The sequence below is a fragment of the Apiotrichum porosum genome (genome assembly GCF_003942205.1).
Source record: "Apiotrichum porosum strain DSM 27194 chromosome Unknown scaffold_14, whole genome shotgun sequence".
In the NCBI taxonomy this organism is placed as follows: domain Eukaryota; kingdom Fungi; phylum Basidiomycota; class Tremellomycetes; order Trichosporonales; family Trichosporonaceae; genus Apiotrichum; species Apiotrichum porosum.
The window spans coordinates 689,916-710,828 of record NW_021167121.1 but is presented as its reverse complement, the minus strand read 5'-3'; the positions used below and the strand labels follow the sequence as shown (position 1 = coordinate 710,828).

Sequence of the window (20,913 nt, the reverse complement as noted above, 5' to 3'; positions counted from 1 at the left end):
GTACATTACAAGCGAAGAACGGGAATCTGCCCCACAAGTATCATTCTAGTGGTCAGTGACTGGAGTGCTGGTGGCGAGGAAAGCAGAGTGCACGTGAACATCTTCTGCTTGCAAGCGGCGGCCATTTTGGTACAGCCGTGACGAACGGTTGTAACCGTGCAACGGGTGCCCTCGATACCTCCAGACACGACTCGGAATCTGAAAGAATTCTTCAAGTCTACGGTTCCAACAGGATTCCGCCTGTCCAAAATACCATGCTTCAAGCTCATCCGAGTAGAAACGCAGTGCGAGCAGGTGAGTGCCACAACCACCGCCGAATCAACCCGGTCGTGTGATTATCACATGGGTGGTGAGTGTCCTTGACATCGCATGAGCCCCGTGGGATGGTGCTGGTGGTGATGATGATCCACGCGTTCCGCTGGAATCGTGTTTACGATAACAAAGGTCCGCCGACGCGCTAGCACGTAAGTGCCCACGAGGTACGGTCAGGTGATTGTTATCTCGGGATGACGTCTCTGCCAGTTGAGATCAGAAATCACGCACAGTTATCGAATGGGTCTTCTACGTTGGTCATGACTCTACGTACTTGTGCGGTACTTGTCAGTAGTGGCTTAGCGAGGCTGTGAGAAGAATTTAGTAAGCCTGTGCCTCCTTGGGGTCGCTATGCGTGGCGATGGAAGGGGGTGTCTGGTTGACTGCATCACTTGCCCCCTCCCCGTAACAACAGTCGCACCGTACACCGCTGTTCAGCATCTCTTAGGACACACACAGCACCACAGGGCATAACAAACAATTGGCAATTGGGGTCCCGGCACTACAAACAACAGCATACTACAGCGTCAATATGGAAAGAGGAAACTACGAGAAAAGCGACGCGAGGACGAGGTTAATGCACTTGTCGTCCTGGTGTTCTCCGTGCTTGTTCAACGCGTAACCGTATGCCTCGTCGTGGGTAAGGGGGTCCTCTGTCGGGGGAGGAAAGTGGATGTCGGCAATGGAGCCATTGTCAAACGCTGTCGTTAGTGGATGGAACATCCGGCCACTTGCGTGCTACGACGGTCTCCAACCAGGAATCAGGATGGGCCTGGGCCTGCCATCGGCCTTTGTGACTGTAATGTAGTCAAATGCTTGGGACTGGATTGTCAGGGGGAATTACAAGGGCCTGAACATACCTTGATGGTCCGCTCGATTGATGGCTTGGCCGCTGTCACATCAAAGCCCAATTCGACCACATGGTGCTCGGCTGGGGTGAGGGAAGGGGCGGACGCACAGGCGAGTCCTCACGGTCCAGTAGGCGGTGACCAGGCCACCCATCATCAAAGTCTCAAAACGGTACCCCGCCTCGTTACGATACCGATCTGAGCAGACAACACCACCCATGTTGAGGCGCGGCGGTGTAGTGTCGGGAACCGTACCAGGCGGCACAAGTGGAGGACCAATGGAGACGAGACGAGGATCCCCCAGGACAAACTCATTATATGACGTCGCCACTCGGTCTCGTGATTTGAACCTCCACTCTCCACAACCGAGTCCCATTCCTCTGCCTGACGCGTCTCGATTTCCATTCCACAGCTTCTACATCGTTCAACCCTCAACTCGCATTCCCACATCCATCGTTACTCTTCTCAACCAGAAACAGATATCCAGAAACACAACAGAAAACAGAGAGAGAACCAGAAACAGAGAGAAGTAGAGTCCATGAACGCCCTCCGACGTATCCTCCCGTCGGCCCACCGACGCGCCGCTAGCACCATGACGATCGAGACGTCCAAGCTTAGTGGTGCGTTCTAGAGGCTGGCTAGGTGCATCCTCTCGCTCGAGCGGTGGACCGGTTGCTGCCAGCCATTCGTCAGTCTTGGCGAGAGGAGACACATTCCCAGTGGAGCTTCGCATACACGATCCGTAGCAACAAGCCACTGACTCCAGTCCTGCACGGCCCCCTCCAGCCCAACACCCGCGCGGGGGACGCGTCCCACCCGACAGGGTTCTACCGCGACGGCTACTGCTGGGGCTCAGAAGACGACGATGGCAAGCACTTTGTCGCCGGTGTGGTGACCAAGGAGTTTCTCGACTTTAGCAAGGCCAGGGGTGAGTCTCCAATGTGGACGGAATGTGGTTGCTGTGGAGCTGCTGGGCTTCCGTGTTCGCTCCGCTCGTCTGCACTCGGTGAATGCCGGAATTCCAGGACTGGGGAACACTGCAAAGGAACAGGCCGCGAGGGACTCGCTCACTGGCGACCTGATACCCATGCCCTGGTGCGGTGGTACTGTGCTGCCGCGAGTCCCGTACCGGTCACGCGACCCGGCAACCAAAACCAAAAGCTTGCTGCAATCTGACATTCAGGCAACGACCTCTCGTCTCCACGCCCAGGGTTCGAGGGGCTAAAGGAGGGCTGCCGGTGGTGTCTCTGTGTTGAGCGGTACGTCGACGTTCAACAAAGCTGACAGAAAAAGGTGGAAGGAGGCGCTCGTCGCGAGTGAACGTCTCGGAGAGCGCGTCGTCCCCCGGTGAGTGTTTACCACCTTTTCAATTCTGACGATCCAAGAGTCGACCTCGCGGCAACGGCGATGGATACCCTGCGATACATAAACATGGACGACCTGCTGCGCTTCAAGTGGCGTCCCGCCGAGCCCGAGGCAGCCGCGCCCGAGAGAGCGGGTGAGGGAGAGGGAGAGGGAGAGGGGGACGACGGCGCGCCCCCCGGCGGAGGAAACTGGGGATACCGCCGCGGATACGGGTTCCGCAACATGCTGTAGAGAACTGGCTATGCATGTATCATGTCGTATCGGTATCGTCTGTTGACCATCTCGCGAGCGAATAATGTCGATTTGTCGGACATCGGAGCAACTTGGATGGAGGCAACGACAGACCACACTTTCTTTGCTGTCAACGTGGTTGGCTGCAGCAGTATAGTTATTAACGTACCTCCGTACGCGCTTGAGCTAGCATCAGATGCAGTGGAAGTGGAACGCGTGCTGATGTCCCATCGCGCACGGCATGGACGGGTCACCCCCAGACAACATCGACGGGGTGTTACGCACAGAAAACTCTAGCATCATGGGTGGCGGCCCGATTAGCAAAAGCATTAGCAAAAGCTAATGCGCCCCCTTGGGCCCCCATTTGCTCTTGTCGAACCCTAGCAGTCGAGTTCCTCACGGGCGGTCTTTTGTTTAATGACTCTGGCCTGGCTAGTGACGCTACAGGCTCTGCCCTCTGTTGGAATCGAACCCCGGCAGGTGCCGGGGAGATTTATTAAGTGCAACCCTTATAGCAGTGTTAACGACACACGCAGCGACTTGGTGATTGTTTAGAAATTAACGCCCGTTATGAACCGCGTCGCGGAGGCCAAAACTTTTGAGATTACGTAACCACTTGCGCCACTGCAGTGTGGCACCGAGCTGACCGGAGAACGAGGGTACCGCACCAATGCTGCTCTTTCTGCTTCTTCATTGTCCTCATGCTTCTCTGTAGTGCTCGGGCCTCCCTTCTGTGTGCATATAAGCAGCTCTGTAGACGTCTATGCATCCCCATCCTCTTCTGAAAGACAAACTGCCAGCTTAAGACCATCGGTCTCGGGCGCTAAACGGCATCAAATCCCAACACAAAACAGGAAAGTTTACAGAATTCCGACGTTGATATCGGGCTCAAGGCGACGTTCATTGGGACCCAAAAATATGCGTCATCCATGTTGGCGGGAGGAGTGTGGCCTGTGGACATGAGTCAAAGGCTACTACGCGACATCCTGTGTACTTGCCACAACTGAGCGGGGCGCATGTACAGAATGAAGCGGCCGCGAGAGGAAGAGGCACAGGCAGCGAGCGAGTGAGTCGTGAAGGGCGGCGCTGCCAAACAGCCGCCATTTCCATCCACCGAACGCAAAGCCCTCTCACCACCTCGAACCTCCCGCAGCCGCCACATCCAGCCGACACTAGTATAGCTCTATACGTGTGCAAGTGCATGTAACAGTACCAATCATTGTAGATAGACCAGACTCTAGCCTACATAGTGAGCGTCTTGCCCTTGAGCCCGCTCGGCTTGGGTGCCAGCTTTGGCGCACTGGCCACGGGGGATGTGGCCGTACCTGTACCCGTGCCCGTGGCCGTTGGGCTGGTGGGCGACAGCGCAGCCGGCTTGGCGGGCACGATGGGCCTGGCTGGGGGCTTGGCTGGCGACGTCGCCGTCGACGTGGTGGCGGCCGATGACGTCGTTGTGTTTATGCTTGTTGTCGACGACGACGACGTAACAGGCCCTGATACCGCCGCCGACGACGCTGACGTCGCGTTGACGCTGCTGCTCGGGCTAGTGGGCTTCGGCTTGAGGGGAGGAGGAGGGTGTTTGGCCGACGCGGGCGCGGTAGTCGTCGCTGCAGCGGGTGCAGGTACGGACGCGGGTGCAGGCGCAGGGACACTGGCCGATGGAGTTGCCGCCGCAGTGGCACCGACGGGCGCCGGCTTGTTCAAGCGGTTGGGCACTGCGGGCTTGACGTTATCGGGCTGGGCGGGGATCCAGAGGCCCGAAGGAGGGGGGCGCGTCCATGTCCAGCGTGCCCTGCCTGCTGGGCTTGCGCGGCGGCAGCGTCGGGCGCGGTGCCGTGGGCAGCGGCGGGGTGGGGCTGAGACTGGGGCGCGCGGGAAGCGCAGGCGGCGCCGAGTGGGTGGACATGAAGCTCGAGCCTGACTGCTGGCGCATGGGGAGGAGCGGGGCGGCTACCCGCTTTGGCGAGGGGACGAGGACAAAGTCGCCTGTCGCGACTGGGGTGATTTCAGGACTGGCATCCTGAGGAAGACCAATCTTGCCAAAGTCGGTGGGACGTGGGGGAGGTGGTTTCCTGCGCGTCTCATAAGGCGTGGCCTGTTGCGGTGACGCCGGGGTGGTGGTGATGGTAGCGCTGGCGGCGCCATTCCTAGCGGGCAATGGTGGCGGTACACCCAGACGTGCGTACGCCGAGTTGAGAGCGTTGAGGGTCGCGTCTGTTGATGACGCTTTGGGCTTGCCAGGCTTCGAGTCCCTCGAGACCAGTGGTGGGACAGGCCTCGGCGACGGTGTCGGTGTAGGGTGCAAGGAAACAGAGGTAAACTCCTTGACGAGCGACTTGACGCCGCCCTGCGCGGCCTGTTCGACCCTAGCGTCCAACTTTGCACTGCCCGTCCTGCTCCGCGCCTTGCGAGTGAGCTCGTCTGCGATTCGCGCCTTTTGGGCCTCGTCGACCTCGGCAATGGTTACTTCCAGCACGGCATACACAGGGCGATGGTCGGACGTGCGCAGATCCGCACAGCTGTAGGCCCTAAGATGAACCTGGGGAGTGTCAGTACCAACAGAACACGGGTTTACACCGCAACCGCGCGGTGCCACTTACGCCAGCACCCTTGTATAGAACGCGGTCTACGTCGGTCAGCGTCTTCTGCGGCCTGCGCGGATTGGTTCATTGGTGACTCACCTGTCCAGGAGGGGATGCGCTGCTTTTCAGACGAATCGTACACGTCGGTTCCGTTATCGCTGTTGCGTCAGCACTGCAAAAAGGGTGTTGCGGGACTTTGGCAGCTCAGGGGGAGAGAATAGGGGCAGCGCTCAAAGACGTCATTCGAACACGACGAGGGTGATGACGACGACGATGACGACGGCGACGACCGCAACAACAACAAGCGAGACCCCACTGCTGCCAGTGTGGAGGGACTCTGGAACTCACTATTTGTACGTCGGGCGGAAGGTGAGCGGGCCCTCGGAGTAGCCGTTGAACACCTCGCCCTCGTCCCGCGCAAACGTGAGCTGGTCGGCAGAGACGAGCGCGTCCAGCTGGTCCGTCGTCGCGAGCTCGCGCGCCTCCTCGTTGGAGAGGTCGATGCGGTAGTTCTGGGGTCAGCTGGAATTCGGCGACGACCAACTAACAAAGTCTGCGGCCCACACAACGATACTGGCATGTCAGCTAATGTAGCGCTACCCAGCCGACTCACTCGTGGCTGTCGATAGTCTTGCCGCGGAGGAAATGCAGGCCATTGTCGATAGTCCTGTAATCCGCATTGCGGTCGGCATAGTTGCTCTGCCCCGCTGCCAAATGACAGGTCATGAGGCAGATGGTCGAGTCGAAGCAGTTGAAGCGGACGCCGACGCCGCCCTTGTTGCCGCTGAGACCTTGGAGACCCGTCTTCTTGTCTGCATACTCTACGTTGCGGATGGCAGGGAGGAGGGCCGACTTGACGACGACCATGAGCGCCGTGCCGACGAGCTGCTCGCTGCGCATGAGAATGTACTCTTGCGGCGCGCTGTTCTGGGCAAACGTGTCCATGATGTATCCCTCCCATGCGCGCCTGGAGCAGTCAGCTAAGCGTCTGTACGCGCCCTAGCTCACTTCTTGGCCGGGTCGGTGACGACGATCTGCTGAGGCGTCAACTCGACAATCTCCTGGAACGCAATGGCGTAAATGTCGGCCTTTGGCGTGCCATGCGGGAAGAGCCACGGGTCGAGGGGTTCGTTGGCGGCCTTGCCGTTGACGTTCCACGTGCCCGAGAAGATGACCAGGTTGCGGGGCACGGAATACTCGCTCTTGCGCGCGACGAGGGCCGAGTGGATCGAGTCGCCGACGGGGTCGAAGAGAATGACGGGCCGCTGGCCGGCCATGAGGCCCAGCAGCATGTCAATGGCCGTCTGCTTGCCCTTGTCCTGGAAATTGTTAATGTACGCGCGGCCGACACTCTTGGTCGCGTCGCTGAGCAGGCCGGCAAACGTTTTGCGGCCCGTGCGCGTGGCGCTCGTGTTGAGCGCGCCGGTGCCGGCATACGTCTTGCTGAGACGGTCGCCGTTGTCGGCCCACAGCTCGCGGTGCGCCGACCACAGCGTGGGCGAGTTGAGCAGCACGCTCCCATGTGCGGACAGGAAGCGGCGGAGGGAAATGGTCGACATGACTTCCTGTACATAGTTTGTCCTGTCGAGGCAGTCGAGGCAGTTGGTGCGGAACACGCCGTGCTGGTACTCGACGACCTCGCCCGTCGTCGCGTCAATGGCGGTGATGTCAAACTTGTCGACGGAGCGGTTGACGGCGTGCATGACCGCCAGGTCCTGGCGGACGGCATCGTGTCCGCCGAGACGGACGACGGCGTGGAAATCGTACGAGGTGTACACGAGGTCGTCGGCCGTCGGGTGCGTGTCGGGCGGGGCGCTGCCGGCGATAGCCTTGAGCGACGAGCGGAGCGCGCCAAAGTGGTCCGAATACGCCGACGACAGCATCGCCTCGGCGTCCTTGGTGCCCAGGAGGTTGATGGCGTGGACCGCCTCGTACTGCTCCAGCAGGCCCATAAAGTGCTTGTCAAACGCCGGCTGCGTCGCCTGCGGCGGGCGCGTAAGCTCCACTTTTTGCTGGAGCGTGCCGAGCCCCTGCTGCGGCTGCTGCCAGAACAGCGGCACACTCCCGCGCACCTGCGTGTACGACACGCACATTGCGCCGACGGTCAGGATGGTCTCGGTCTCGACAAAGTTGGCCACGTTGCCGTCGTCGTCTATCCCGCGCGTCCGGAACCGCGCGCCGGCGCGTTTACAGCTCAGGCGCGAGATGAGCGCCAGCGCGCCCGGGTCGGGCTGGCCGTCTGTCCACGACCCCATTGCGAGCGGCGTCGAGCCGACATAACCTTGGATGACCGGGAGGAGGAGGGCGTGCGCGTCCAGCTCGTCGCGGACCGAGGGGACCAGTCCGCGCCGGAACGCGAGGAAGGGGGCGAGCAGGGACGCGTTCCACACGAACCGCTCGTCAAACTCTTCCAGCGGCGAGTGGTGGTGGTCGCCCAGCGGACTACGGCCGTGCTCGGCCGCGATAAAGTTGTTGGTCCCGTCCGACCCCAGGCGCTTGGAGATGTCCCACCGACACGCCTCGGCATGGAAGAACCCCCCGTTCTCGAGATACTTCTTCATCCCCGCCGTGGGGTTCTCGATACCCTCTGCAGCGGCCTGCGAGAGCTGCTTGCCCGTCACGCGGTACGGCGAGTCATAGTCTTCTTCCTGCACGTCGGGGACCAGTCCCGGCGCGTCCCAGTACGCAGACGTGAGCGAGTAAAAGTCCACCTGCACGACGCGCGACGGCCGTAATGGCGAGTTGGGGAGGAGCGGGGGCAGCGGCGTCGAGGCCGAGAGGACGAGCAGGAAAACGTCCGGGATAGGTGAGCGGTCTGCGCGCGGAGCGTTGTCAGCAAAAGGGTGTTGCACACGACCACCGTACCCGTACTCACCACTCGGCACGCTCGTCACGCCCAGAACGCCCGCGACGCTGCGTCCGCGACACACATCAATGAGCCCGACCCTGTCCACCTCGCCAATGGGCAGAAACTCGGCCACGACAACGGACCGCGACGCCTTGCCGCCTTCCTCGGCGCCGGGTTGGCGAAACACCAGCGCATGCGTCTCGCTTAGCAGGAAGAAGGCGCGCGGCTGGGCGCGCAGGTACAGTTGTACAGGCATGGGGGTAGGTGGGGTGGGGGTAGGGGTGGTGAGGAGGAGGCGAAGATCGTGGAGAGCGGCGAGGGGGGGAGGGGGTGGGGTAGGGGAGGGAGGGAGAGGGAGAGATTGAGGATTCAATATGGGATGGATGGAGGCGGGAAAAGGCGGTGGCCGGTGGTGGACAAGAGGGGGCATTTGGTTGCGTCACCGAGTCTCAGGAGCACTGTCTCACTGTGTGGGGCACCAAAATGCAGCACACGAGGGTGCTGCACTTTATTCGCCACTGCACACTGCTTCTGGCCTCTGGCCCACGGCCGAATGGACTATGATAGAGTTTTGCATATGTGACTTTTGTACAAGGCAGGTGAATCTATCACCCTCGACATCCCAATCTCCCAAGTTGATCTCTCTCTCGTTGAAAAAAAAAAAAAAAGGCGGGAATCTCTATTATTGTTGGTTTGGGTTGTGTGTGGTGGTGGTGGAATGAGTGTGAGTATGGTTACAGCCGCTGCTTGATTGCACGGCTGATCTGGCGGGCGTACAAGAGACAGAACCCAGTAGCGATTGGGAGCGCGGTGACAAGTAACCAAAAGCCGACGAAGAGGAGGACGGGGAGCCAGAACAGGTACAGCATGCGGTCCTGCTTGACTTGACGGACCACTTCGCTGGCGCTGAGACGGCCCGAAGACGACTGCGAGTCGCTGCTGGAACGACGACGGGCGGGGCGCGCCTTGGTGGGCGTGCGTGGGGAAGCGGTGGTCTTCATGTGCGACGTGGTGGCGCCAGACTGGACGACGGCGTTGAACGCCGCAGCGGCCATGGCCTGGGTGAAGAGCTTGACCTCCTCGGGGCTGGTCATCTTCTGCAGCGTGTCCCACGACGGCGCCGGGAATGCGACCCAGCCAGGAGGAGCCTTCTCGCCGATAAGCGAGTGGATGCCGTGCCAGTCGGGGATGGGGTGCGGAATGTTGGACAGGGTGCGCGACATCCATGACTGGTGGTCCGAGGGAGCGTAGGGAGGCGGGTCGTCGGCTGGCGCCATGACACCACCTTCGAGCGAGAGACGGCGAGCCACATGCCGCGGGCTGGTGGTACGCTTCTCCACTGCGGCTGGGCGCTCTTTGCCCTTGCCCTTGGGGCGACGGGGGACACGACGGGGTTGCTGCAGCAGCACGCGGCTGGCGTTGCTGATGCTCTCGCCGTCGTCGTTGTCGTCGTGGTCAGAGTCAGAGCTGGGATTGTCGTCGTCAATCTCGCTTGACGACTCCATTCCTGAAGCAACGGACGGGGCATCGCGGTCGGCAGCCTCGTCGGGAGTGGTGGACCAAACGGCAGACAGCAGGATCGTCTCCACCTCGCGCTGGTCGTCGATCTTGGCCAGGTCAAGGGGCATCTCGCCAAAGTTGGTGGCAATGTCGTAGGACGCACCAGCCTCAAGGAGGACGCGAGCGGCAGCCGTCTGGCCGCACAGCGCCGCAAATGCCAGCGGTGTGAAACCGTTAATGTCCTGCAAGTCGAGGTGGGCGCCCACAAGAATCAGGCGGCGCAAAAGACTGTTGAAACCCATGACGGTGGCAATGTGGAGCAGGGACTGCTGTGCCTTGTTGCGATGGTTCACAACGCCCGACCGGCGCAGAGAACCCGGTGAAGACTGGTCCAGAGACTCGAGGAACGCAATGAGCGTCGTCTGCAGATCCGTCTCTGCCGGTGGCGTCGACGAACGAGACACTGGCGCCGAGCCCGCGGCGTCGAACGGAGACGAGCCATTGCCGCCGGCGGGACTCATGCTTGACCGGTCGCTCAGGTCCGAGTTGTGGTTGGAGCGCGCAATGTGGTCCACAAGGCGCACAGCGGGGTCAGACGACTGGTGCAACTGTCTCACTTCGAGCATGAGGCGCATCCTATAGGGTTCAGTCAGCTTATGATGTCACAGAAGAGAGTTTCGTTTCGGGGAAAGCTTGGGTGACGTACATTTCCTTGTCCATGCCAGTGTACTTGAACATCATGGCAGGAGCGGTCAAGTCGCGAGGCATGCTCTGGACCGTCACCTCGACCTCTCCGGGGTGAGGGCTGGGCGGAAGAGTGCACTGCAAGAACGAGTCGGAAACAAAGGAGGTGACGGCAGGGCGACCACCAAAGCAGATGACCGTCTCGGGAGTGAACAGACGACCGGCAATGGCAATTGGCGTGCCGCCGGCCATGTCGCCTTCGGCAGGAATGACGTGCGAAACAACCGGCACAGGCTGCTGGCGCTGCTGGCGTTGTTGGTGCTGTTGCGCTTGCTGGTGTGCCTGCTGTTGCGCCAAGAGGGCGAGGAGCGCCCTCGTCTGCGCGTCCGCGTCGGGCTGTTGCTGCTGTGTTTGCTGCGGTTGCGGGAGGCCGTTTGGGCCGAGACCGTTCGGGAGTCCGTTCTGGAGAGCCTGCGGCATACCGTTGTTCTGTGTGAACGGCAGCGGCGAGTGACCCACGCCGGCAAGGTCGAGCTGGCCCATGCCGACGGTAGGAGACAGGTTGAGGTGCTGCATGGGGCTGAGCGCACCCGTGCTCTCGCCGCCAGAGTAGTCGATCATGTCGTCCAGAGTGTTGTCGGGGGGCAAGCCGCTGTCGCTGAACAGACTGCTCTGCTGGAAGCCCGAGAAGACTGACGAGTCCTCGTGGAACGACGAGGCGACGGAAGCATGGCTGGAACCGCCAAACAGCATGTTCTCCAGTTCGCTCGCAACGCTAGCAACGTTGGACATGTCAACGTCCTCGCGTGGCTCGTTGCCAAACATCATCTGGTGGTTCATGCCGCCGTTGAGCGCGGACAGGTCGAGGGTTCCGTGCGACAGGTCGCCGTTGTAGAGGTCGTTGGCAGAGTCCAGCGTGCCGTTGCTGGCACCGATACCGTTGGACATGCCGTTCATGTTGAGACCGGCAAACTGCTGGGCCGGGCTGGGTGCGACCGACGAGTTGGCCGACAGCGCACTGAGGTTGTTGAGCGCGTTCGTCATGCCGCCAAAGTTGGGTCGACGAAGCGCGTCAGGGCTGACGGTCGACGAGCCTACGGGGTCGTTCCAGTTGCTAATGTCGGGCTGCGACGTGTACGATGACGTGGACTGCTGGCGGGAGAGACGAGGACGTTCGCCCGCGTTGCCGCTCATAAAGTCAAACGGCAGGTTGGCGGTAGACACTGCAGGCGACTGCGACGGGGGACGGTCGTATGGCTTGCCCTGGCGAACCTGTGGGGTCTGTTTCTGGACCACTGCTCCGACCTCGGAGGTGACGCTCATCTCGCTCTCTGAAGGAGCGGGCGACTGGCGCTGCGACGAGGCCGTGCTCATGCGGCCCTTGCGGGGACGAGGCTGGGGAGTGTTGGTAGACGTGAAGCGGTCGATACGCGGCTTTGCCTTTGCGTCGGTCTTGTGGTCGTCTGTAATCTTGATCGGGTGGGTCATCTCCGTGGCAATGATCTGGCCATCAAACGTGCGGAGGGTAAACTTGATCCGGAACCCAACCTTTTCGCCGTGACACTTGCAGTAGCAGATGACACGGAATGGCAGCCAGAAGCAACTGCCCTCCTTGCAAGGAACGTCCGGGGGCGAGTTGAAGAGGACAATCTCGTGACGCCAGTCGGGCAGTGTCGGGTCCCAAGGAGGCTCCTCGACGACCTGGCCCATGCGGTGTGGGTCATACTGGGCCGGGTTCTCGCCCGTAACATAGTCCTCGGTCGCAGGTCGCAGGCCCTGCCTGGGTGAAGGCGTTGCCGACGGCTCAGTGTCCGACGCAATCTGTTTTTTGCGGGCAGCGTCCTTGTTTTGACGGCGGCGTTCTTCACGGTTGCGGCAACGCTTGCAGGCATACACTCGCTTGCCGTTTTCGCCGCTCGTGTACACTGCCGTCTCCACGTAGGCAAGCTGGTGCTGGGGGATGGCGCCGGCCGCGAGCTGTTTTTTCGAGCTCGTCTTGGTCGTGGTGCCAGCCTGCAAACGCAGACCCTTAAAGTTGGCAATACGCTCAAACGACGCGAGAATGTTGCCCGCCGCGTCGTGTGGTGCCAAGCCGATGCAGCTGGAAGGAAGAGGGTTGGAAGGGGAAGGGGGGATGGTGCGCAGAATGTCAATGATGACTCGGATGGCAGTCTCGACGCGCTGCTTGTGGATGACCTGTGGGTCGCCTTGCAGCATCAATTTCATGCGACCACTGCGGGTGTCACGTCAGCGCATGTTGACGGTTTGCAGTATAGAGTTGCGCTCTACTCACTTTTGGTACGACATGTGCAGCTCGTCGAGAGAGGGAGTGGACGAGGTCAGGTCATCAGTGTCGTAGCTGCGCTTTGGTGGATCCGTTCGCGACCCGCCGTGGCCTCCGGCACTTCCACTGGTGGACGTTGCCGGACGCGACGCCTGCGCGACCTGCTGGAGCGCCAGCGGCTTTACATCAGCCGCTGGGACGGCGGGCTTGACATCTGGGGGAGAAGTGGGTTGGCGAAGAAAGTCGGTGTTGTTGAAGCCTTGTGCGAACGACGAGCTGGAGTGGGTTAGAAAAAACGAGAGAACAGTTGGTCCAGCGCGCGCGCCGCGGGCTTTGTCATCGTGTGTACTCACGCTCCGAGGTTGTTAAGAAGGGCCTGCATCCCCTGCATGAGGTGACCCGACGTGGGGTTGAATGCAGTATGGCCGCGCTGGGCGGTGGAAGGCGGCTTGTCGCCGCTGGAACGTTCAGGTGAAGAGGGGATAGTTGAGCGAGTGGAAAATGGAGAGGATGTCGACGATGACTCCATGCCTGCCTGCCTGGGCGGGGGCGGGGGCCGGGGGACAGGTGACGATGACGGTTTAGGCGAATGTATGCACGGAGGAGGGATGGAGATGTCCAGGTGGTGGGAATGGGAAGATGTCGCTTCGGTAGATCAGAGAGACCTGGGCGGAGATGGGTTGCTTCGCACCGTGCTGCGGGAGGAGCTGGAACGGACAAGGGACAGCGGGTGGAAAGGCTGTGGCGACACTCGGTGACGGTTGGAGTGGAGGTCGCAGCGGGGGGAGACGAGGCCGCGAGGGCGGTCTAGTAACGAGGCCGCGGCGGGGGGAGAGGTGACAGAAGAGATGTCGGGGGAGAGGAGTGGGGTGGTGCGAACACGCTGGAATGCAAAGGATGTACCAGGAATAGTGTGATGGAGAGAGGATGAGGAGAGCGCGCGCGCACGCGTGAAGGTCTCGGCCTCGGTGCGGTCTGTCGGCGTGGCCCCAGGGTCCAAAAAATGAGCACGGGCAGACGAGGGGGGTGGGTGGGCAGCTGTGCGGGCTGGAGGAGGGGGGCGGTGGCGGGTGTGGGTTGTGGAGAGAGGACGAGATGTGGTGGATATGGATGTGCGATGGAAGAGGAGGGATGAAGGACGGATGGAATGGATATGCAAATGGGAAGGGAGCAAACGTCAGTCATATGCACACAGGCAGTAGCCGGACGGAGGGGGGGGAGAGGGGGGGGGGGGTTTGTCTGTCCCAGCAATGAGAACACGAGCGTATGAGCAGCGGGGCAGCCAGGCGCGCGGGCGGGGGCGGCGGGCGGCGGGCGCGGGGCGGGAATGGTTTGGCCCAGCCAGGCAAATGGCTCTCTGTCTGCCGGCTGCCAGCCAGAGCGAGAACGCATGGTAGTGCGTATGGCACACAGCGACGACGGCCTCTCTCTCTCTCTCTCTCTCTCTCTCTGCCCCTTCCCCTCCCCCCGGTGCGCTATATGCCGTACCCCCGATCTCGTCCTCCGACTTGCTCTCACACACCCCGCTCTCCCTGGACCGGGCAAGTGCGTACATCCCACATGCATATGCACAACTGTGCGAAACGCCAACGTCGACCAGTGGCCAGTGGGTCCTTGCTGCTCTCGTCGTCGTCGTCGGTGTCTAGTCTTGCTGCTCGTGCCACCAGCTCTCTCTCTCTCTCTCCTGACATTATATCCTGGACGCCCCCCCGGGTCTCTCCCTGCATGTCGGTAGCTCGGATCTGGCCACAGGCCACAGTCTCTCTCAGGAGCAGTGCGCACGATGGGTACACGCTGGGTACTCTCTCTCTCTCTCTCCTGCCTGTATCGGTTAGTTGCGGGCACAATGCATATGTCAGCTTGGGCAGCGAGAAGAGAACGAGAAAGACTACGGGGCGCCGGGGGGTGGCGGAGTGGGGCGCGGCCGGCGCGGCGTGTGGTGGCGCAGCGGCGGCGGGCAGGTGTGGGAACGAGGAAGGAAAAAAAAAAACAGAGTTGGAAACGGCCGCCCAAAAAAGGCCCATACAGAACAGACATGAGAGAGCCATGAGAGAACCAGGCCACGGCCAGCCAGCAACGGCCCGTTTGAAATCACACCGTTGCTGCTGCGGCTAATGCCTTCCAGCAAGGCACCCAGCCAGGCAAGAAAAGGACAGCTCAGAGCCACCCCTGTGTTCGGCCTGGTTCCTTTTAGCAACATTGTCTCTCTATAACGTATCTGCCCAAACGCATTAGGTGGGAGGCAAACAGGCACAAGAGTCACGTTTCACACCACACACACATGGCTTCTCTCTCAGTCTTTTCTTTTTTGAGACTCGTTTGTCTCTGTTTTTGCCTTGGCCGTCTGCAAGAGATACATGCAGCATGCAGCATTTCGGCACCCACATGGCCCATTTGTGCACACGCGTCAAAAGAAAAACGAGTTGCAAGAATGCGCGGCGTTGAGAATCCGCCATCGGGAGCGAGGGAGAGCCTGGAAGCCACGCACTGACGCCGTTACGCCACACCGACGGCGCGACTGCCGGGCAGAGAGAGCGTGTCGCCACCACATGCAGCCTTTTTAAGCCTTTGCCGCGCCTCTCCAGCTTTGAGCCTTTCCTGGCGCCCATGGGGCCAACCGGCAGCAGCAGCGGGCAAGCAGGCAAGCAGCAGGCCTCTGGCGTCTGGGTAACGCCGCGTCGCATTCAATCGCGCAGACGGTCCAGCCAGGCAGCCAGGCCCTGCCTCGTCTGCCAATGGGTTCGGAGTGCCAAGACCCAGCGCGCTTGTGCACACCCATAACTGCGAGGTTTATCCCTCCCAGGCTTTCCCACCTTTCAGGCCCCGCAGTGGGTTTCTGCATTCCGCCACACACTCACAGGCGCATCTGTAGGCACGCACACCGTACAGACGTACTGAACCGTCGAGGCAGCAGTGCCGCCTGCCGCCGACCCAATGTTCCTCCTTTCCTTGTCCTGGCCGTGTGGGAGGCGTTTCCAAAATGCGCAGCTTGCGTGGCAGACGACGAGAGATACCGAGATATCACGATACCACAGATCCCAGACACATGTCTCGCAACACGCGGCGCACAGCAGGCGCGCACTGGGCAGAGGGCCAGAGGCCAGAGGGCCAGAGGCCAGAGGGCCAAGAGGGGGAGGGAGCACGAGGCCACGAGGCCACCATCGCCGCGGCTCACTGGTCCCATTCTGAATTCTGCGGCGCTGCCAACAACACAACAGAAGAGACGTATCAAACGTAAACAATCCAACGCCCATAATGCCCATTTTGAAAGCCCTCTTTTCATCACCCGTAATTGATGCCTTTGGGACGTTGCAACGTTGGAATCTCACCCGCATGAGGAAATAGGCGTGATCCGCTGGAATCCGCGCACACACGCACATGATGTTTGTGTCAATGACGCACCTGGCAATTTGATCTCCGTGTGGTGGGATGTGCGAGACCAAACAACGCCCACAACGATATGCGTGTGCGTATAATAAAACTGGAGCCGGTCTTGGTCACACATCCCGTCTTTGTTCTGTTTTCACACACTTGTCAAACCCCACTCACACATCCTTGTTCTCCCAAGCTGGCCTTGGCGGTCGCTCGCTCTTTACGACCACACAAACCACACGAACCGTGTCGCGCCAGGCCCACGATTAACGACCCAAACTAGTCCATTCTTTTCCTTTTGCCATCCGCAGCGTCCAGCCGCGGTCGACACAACACACACCCGCACATGGTTGGCGTAAACACATCCCCAAACGGCGACGACGCTAGCGCTGTGCACCCTCTGCACATGTCCCACGCCACGATCGACGAGGCGGCCCATGTCGCGTCCTCGGACGAGGACCAGACGCCAACGCCGCCCAGTACGTGCGGCCCGCATACGCCGGCCCGCTCTCGCACGCGTGCCGTCCCCCGTTCCCCACTCAAGCTCCTCACCTGGGACGAATACCGCGCGTATCGCCACTTCAACCAAGAGGACATGGACCACGGGGACGACGGGGACGGTGCGGACGATGCAGACGACACTGCATCGAGCTGCACACAGGACACCACCCCGTCGCACCCGGCGCGTCGTTGCGTGAGCATGGGTGCTGTTTTGCACGACCCCGTTTGGTCAGGCGCGTCGGATGACAGCGACGAAAGTGACCAGGAGGAGGAGTACCACACCGAGGAGGACGCGGTCGTCCCTGCTGCCCTTCGCGAGGCGACCGATAGCCCGACTTTTATCGTTCCTCGCCTTACCCCCTACCCAGGCCCGGACCAGTTACCATCGACTGCGCGGAGCCTTCACGCCGCCATCAACGTGCCGATGTTTGCCCTCGTGCCCACCAAGGCTTATCGCGTGTACCAGGAGGACTCGAGCACAAACAACAACAACAACAAGCCGGCCGCCGGCCCCTCCACGCGATCACGCATCGTGTCCGCGCCAGTGGTGGCGTCTTCCTCGTCCAAAAAGGCCGTGGTTGGCGTTGGCTCGGTCACCCCTGTTGCAGGCCACAAGCACAAACGCAATGACACGCCGGCGACCCCACGTACGCAGCACCACCAGAAACGCCGTCGTCCTCTCCTACAAACCAAGGACCAGAACGCGGCCTGAGAGGCCGAGCCCGTCGTCTCCAGAGCAGGCCAGCTGCAATGCTCGAGACGTATGTCGCTCAGAATCCGTGTCGCCAGGTCCCAAGTTTCGTCTTGAATCCAACATCCATCAACCCAACCCCAGCACCCCCTCAACCTCTGAAGCAACAGCGCTCCGGTGCCAAACCCTCCTCGGTGCCAAACTCTCCCTCCGTCCCCCTCTCAACCAGCGATCGAGCGTCGTGCCGGCAGCTGGGCATGACAGCAGACAGCAAATGCAGCACGCAAAAACTTTGAATTTCTGCAATTGCCTTGCCCGCAGATTGGCGCAAAAAAAAAACGTTGTCGTCGTCGCCCAAAAGAACACTCCCACCAACCCAACCTTGTCCTTGTGCTGCCACGTAAGCTCTGGAACCGGAGCCACGCCCCCGCCGCTATTCACGTGTACCATAACCGTCTCCCGCCTGCCCGCCCCTCCGCGTCTTGCAGCACCTCTTGCCTCATTCCCAATCCATGCACCCACCCATGCGCATGGTTGACGACCCCCCTGTGCCTCGCCTGGTCCCCCGCTCCAGCCGAGCGCCATGTACCCAAAAGAAAAGAAACAACCAAAACAATCCCCTCGGCACCACGGTCCACTGCCCAGGCCACACTCGTTCTTTAATGACTCGTTGTATTCGGTTTCTCCTCCCCACGTCACGCCCTACGCCGTACGCCTGTCCTCTTGTCCACCTATGCAGAAAATATTGTATTGTATCGTATTGCACCACACTGTACACTGGGCTTTCATCTGGAGCCACCACGAGCAGGCGGAAACTGACGCTGGAACGATGGCGTCGTTCGCCGCACATGCACATGCACTTGCATGCTATATCTGTGACCGAGGCACCTTCCGAGGTACACCCCCCCCCCCCCCCCTCCCTCGCTCGTCGCAGCACCTTGGGCGGCCGATGGGACGTGCACTGCACCGACACCCGACCTCCAGCGGCGGTTGCGGCGGTTGCTCTCCACGGCCTGATGTGCCAATGACGTCGGTCTCGTGTGCCGAGTGCCACAGCCCAACAAGTGAACACGGGCTCAGTCGCGGTCAGTCGTCCAGTAGTGGCCAATCTGTAGTAAGGACCCACGTCTGTCGATTGCGTGGCGGCTCCCGGCACCCGTTGCTTTGGCGCGTTCATAGTCGTCCACACGGGGGATATCGTACTTCCTGGACGAGGGTGGGTGGTACGTGGTGGGTGGTGGGTGTGTCTATGTCTGTGTCTGCCCCGCACTCCCGCCGCCGGTCGTCGGAGCGAGCGAGCACCGTCATGAACGTTTCAGGTTCGCGATTGTCTGCCGGCCGCTGGCCGCTGGCGGGCTCGTATCCTGATGTGGGGGGAGCAAGCGAACAGGACCCGTGCCGCGTACATTGTCCATGTCCATGTCGCCTCTGATCCCTCTCAGCCTTGGGCCAGTACGCCGCGTACATCCTGTACTCTTGTCCGCTTCTCTTTGTGGCAGTGACAGGGAGGAAGGCAGAGAAGAGAAAGAGAGGAAGACGCCAGACGGAAGAGCCACAGCCAACGCCCAAGAATACACACGGCACCGGCGTGTGTACGTGTTGCGTGTGCTCTGAACTGTGTGTGCTGGGGGACAACGGGGGTCCGCAACGCGGCTGGCGGCTGTGGCCGCTGCGGCCGCTGCGGCCGCTGCCAGGACAGGCACACTGCAGGACCGTTCGGAGCAACCAATGCCGCCGCCCCCGGCCCAGAAAAGTACACGTTGGGATTTCCTGCAATTTCCTGACACGATACCTACTTACATACGTGCTGGCGGGCGGTAGGTAGTGGAGCTGGAGCCACGAGAGGCCAAGCCAATGCGCACCTAGGTCCAAGCCAAGGACGCCGAGGAAGCAACAGCCCAATACGCTATGATGACGATGACGACAGCCGCGGTGAGACGAGACGGCTGGCCGCTGGTTGGTGGCACATCCATTGCGGCCCTCTAGGAAACCATCCAGGCGCGGCCTGGACCTCGGCGCAGCGGTGTCTGTGTTTATGTCTGTGTCTGTCTGTGACATGTGCTCTGTGTGGCGTTGACCGGCCCGTGTTGCTTTGGCCCAGCCTTCACATGTGGCGCCTGACCAGGTCGCTGTGTTGTGTGTTGTCGGCACTGTCTCTCGCTGTGCCTCCATCGGCCCCATCGGCCCCATCCCCACCCCCATCCCCATGCCCGTCACCACACGTGCGCCGCCGAGCCAGTGTTCGCCAGTGTTCGCCAGTGTTTGCCAGTGTTGCCAAGTGGGAACTGAGCGGACTAATGAGGGGCGCCTCCCCCCACCCCGCTCTCACCCTCGGACCTGTGTTCTCGTCCTCGGCGGTGCCCTCGCTGCCACTCGGCGTCAATAGCGCAGTACCGGTCCTCCCGGTCGACGCCAATTGCCACGCCACCAGCACTCCTGGGAATCCCGTGAGACACACAGAGTTGTGGACGGCGCGGACCGGAGCGCCGGAGCGTCGGAGCGATACCGGAGCGATAAGAAAACGCACACATCCTCCGCACGGCATCTCACACGCACTGTCGTGCTCTGGCCACAGCGCTCTGCCACAGTGCTCTGCCTCCCGTGTCCATGCGGCCCTCTATCCACATTCCTGCTACAAACTCATTGTGCTTCACGGCACGCGGAGACGGTGCACATGCAGCCCCCATTAAAAAAGCAGCGTGTAAACTGTGGGTTTCCGCCGAGGCACGCCCACGTTTGTCGCTGCCAAGCACCCAAAATGCACAACATGGTGGTCTGTTGAAATCAAACGCAGCGGTAAAACGATCGCGCGATATGCAAAGCAAGTACGTACGTAAGTACATGCCCTTACGTTGCGCTCTCGGAAGCTCTGGGCTCTGCATTCTGCACTAGCTCTACTGTACTGTAACTGTAACTGCAGCTCCTGGCCACGCCATTTCGCCGTCGGCACAACTCTTGCCCTCTTGCTGCGTCCCCCCATGTTCTGCGCACCGTCCCGTCCCGACACCCGTGCTGTGGATTCTATTCGCGTGTCTCTAGATCTCTGGATCTGATCTCTGGATATCTGGACCCATTTGCTATGGACGAGGGTCAGCGCGTGTGCCTCGCCCAGTGTCTACTGCGCCGCGCGGGGTCAAGGGTCCCCCCCGATGTGAGTGAGTGAGTGGCACATTCCCACGAACTCAGGTATCCTTCGGCTGGTGTGTGGTGCCCGACACCACAGTGCCCAGGAGCAGTACCAGTGGCCAGCGGCCAGAGTACCAGAGTGGCAGTGTGTGCGCAGCGCACGCGAGTGGACGGAGGGGAGGGCACGGCCGGCCGCCGGTCCTCCGAGACAGCATCTGCAGACAGTCGTACATCAAACGTGCCTTTACGGTTCTTCGGACCCCAGATACGGCGGCGGTGGGCCAGGGAGGATAGATATGGGGGGGGACAGACAGGGGGGACACTTTTGGTGGCTAGATACGATATGCGGCAACCTGCGATCCTGCGATAACACCCAGTGCGCACTGGCGCGCTGGACCCCATCGCGGCTGTAGACTGCCACAGGCCACAGGCGACAGGGCTACAGGGCCACAGAGTCGAGGCCGAGAGTGGGGGCCGGTGGGGGTGGGGGTGGTGTTGCAGGGAGGGTTGGGTGGGTGGACGCCGACGCCGGCTCGAGGCGTTCGTTGGGGGTACCTGGGAATTGGGGA

General features: G+C 61.1%; 5 protein-coding genes across 5 annotated transcripts; 2 read left to right on the top strand and 3 right to left on the bottom strand.

Annotated features, from left to right (window-relative positions):
• Window positions 1–858: 858 nt before the first annotated feature.
• Window positions 859–1,380, bottom strand: EHS24_003052 (uncharacterized protein; the record flags this gene model as incomplete). The annotated part of the gene is made up of 4 exons (XM_028618758.1): window positions 859–1,013; window positions 1,068–1,134; window positions 1,173–1,238; window positions 1,285–1,380. The coding sequence occupies 4 exons, from the start codon at window positions 1,378–1,380 to the stop codon at window positions 859–861; spliced, it is 384 nt and encodes a 127-aa protein (XP_028473125.1).
• A 372-nt stretch (window positions 1,381–1,752) lies between these two features.
• EHS24_003051 (uncharacterized protein) lies at window positions 1,753–2,385 on the top strand (the record flags this gene model as incomplete). Its single annotated transcript, XM_028618757.1, has 3 exons — window positions 1,753–1,780; window positions 1,927–2,088; window positions 2,186–2,385. The coding sequence occupies 3 exons, from the start codon at window positions 1,753–1,755 to the stop codon at window positions 2,383–2,385; spliced, it is 390 nt and encodes a 129-aa protein (XP_028473124.1).
• A 1,613-nt stretch (window positions 2,386–3,998) lies between these two features.
• INP52_1 (inositol polyphosphate 5-phosphatase) lies at window positions 3,999–8,442 on the bottom strand (the record flags this gene model as incomplete). The annotated part of the gene is made up of 9 exons (XM_028618756.1): window positions 3,999–4,555; window positions 4,620–5,295; window positions 5,357–5,382; window positions 5,438–5,496; window positions 5,687–5,823; window positions 5,887–5,911; window positions 5,952–6,305; window positions 6,347–8,153; window positions 8,214–8,442. The coding sequence occupies 9 exons, from the start codon at window positions 8,440–8,442 to the stop codon at window positions 3,999–4,001; spliced, it is 3,870 nt and encodes a 1,289-aa protein (XP_028473123.1).
• Window positions 8,443–8,920: 478 nt separating this feature from the next.
• On the bottom strand, window positions 8,921–13,183 carry SPT23 (SPT3 Dosage dependent suppressor of Ty-induced promoter mutations-like protein; the record flags this gene model as incomplete). Its single annotated transcript, XM_028618755.1, has 4 exons — window positions 8,921–10,322; window positions 10,393–12,603; window positions 12,664–12,930; window positions 13,008–13,183. 4 exons carry the CDS (start codon window positions 13,181–13,183, stop codon window positions 8,921–8,923), a joined length of 4,056 nt encoding a protein of 1,351 aa, XP_028473122.1.
• A 3,189-nt stretch (window positions 13,184–16,372) lies between these two features.
• Window positions 16,373–17,239, top strand: EHS24_003048 (uncharacterized protein; the record flags this gene model as incomplete). Its single annotated transcript, XM_028618754.1, has 1 exon — window positions 16,373–17,239. The coding sequence occupies one exon, from the start codon at window positions 16,373–16,375 to the stop codon at window positions 17,237–17,239; it is 867 nt and encodes a 288-aa protein (XP_028473121.1).
• Window positions 17,240–20,913: the final 3,674 nt, after the last annotated feature.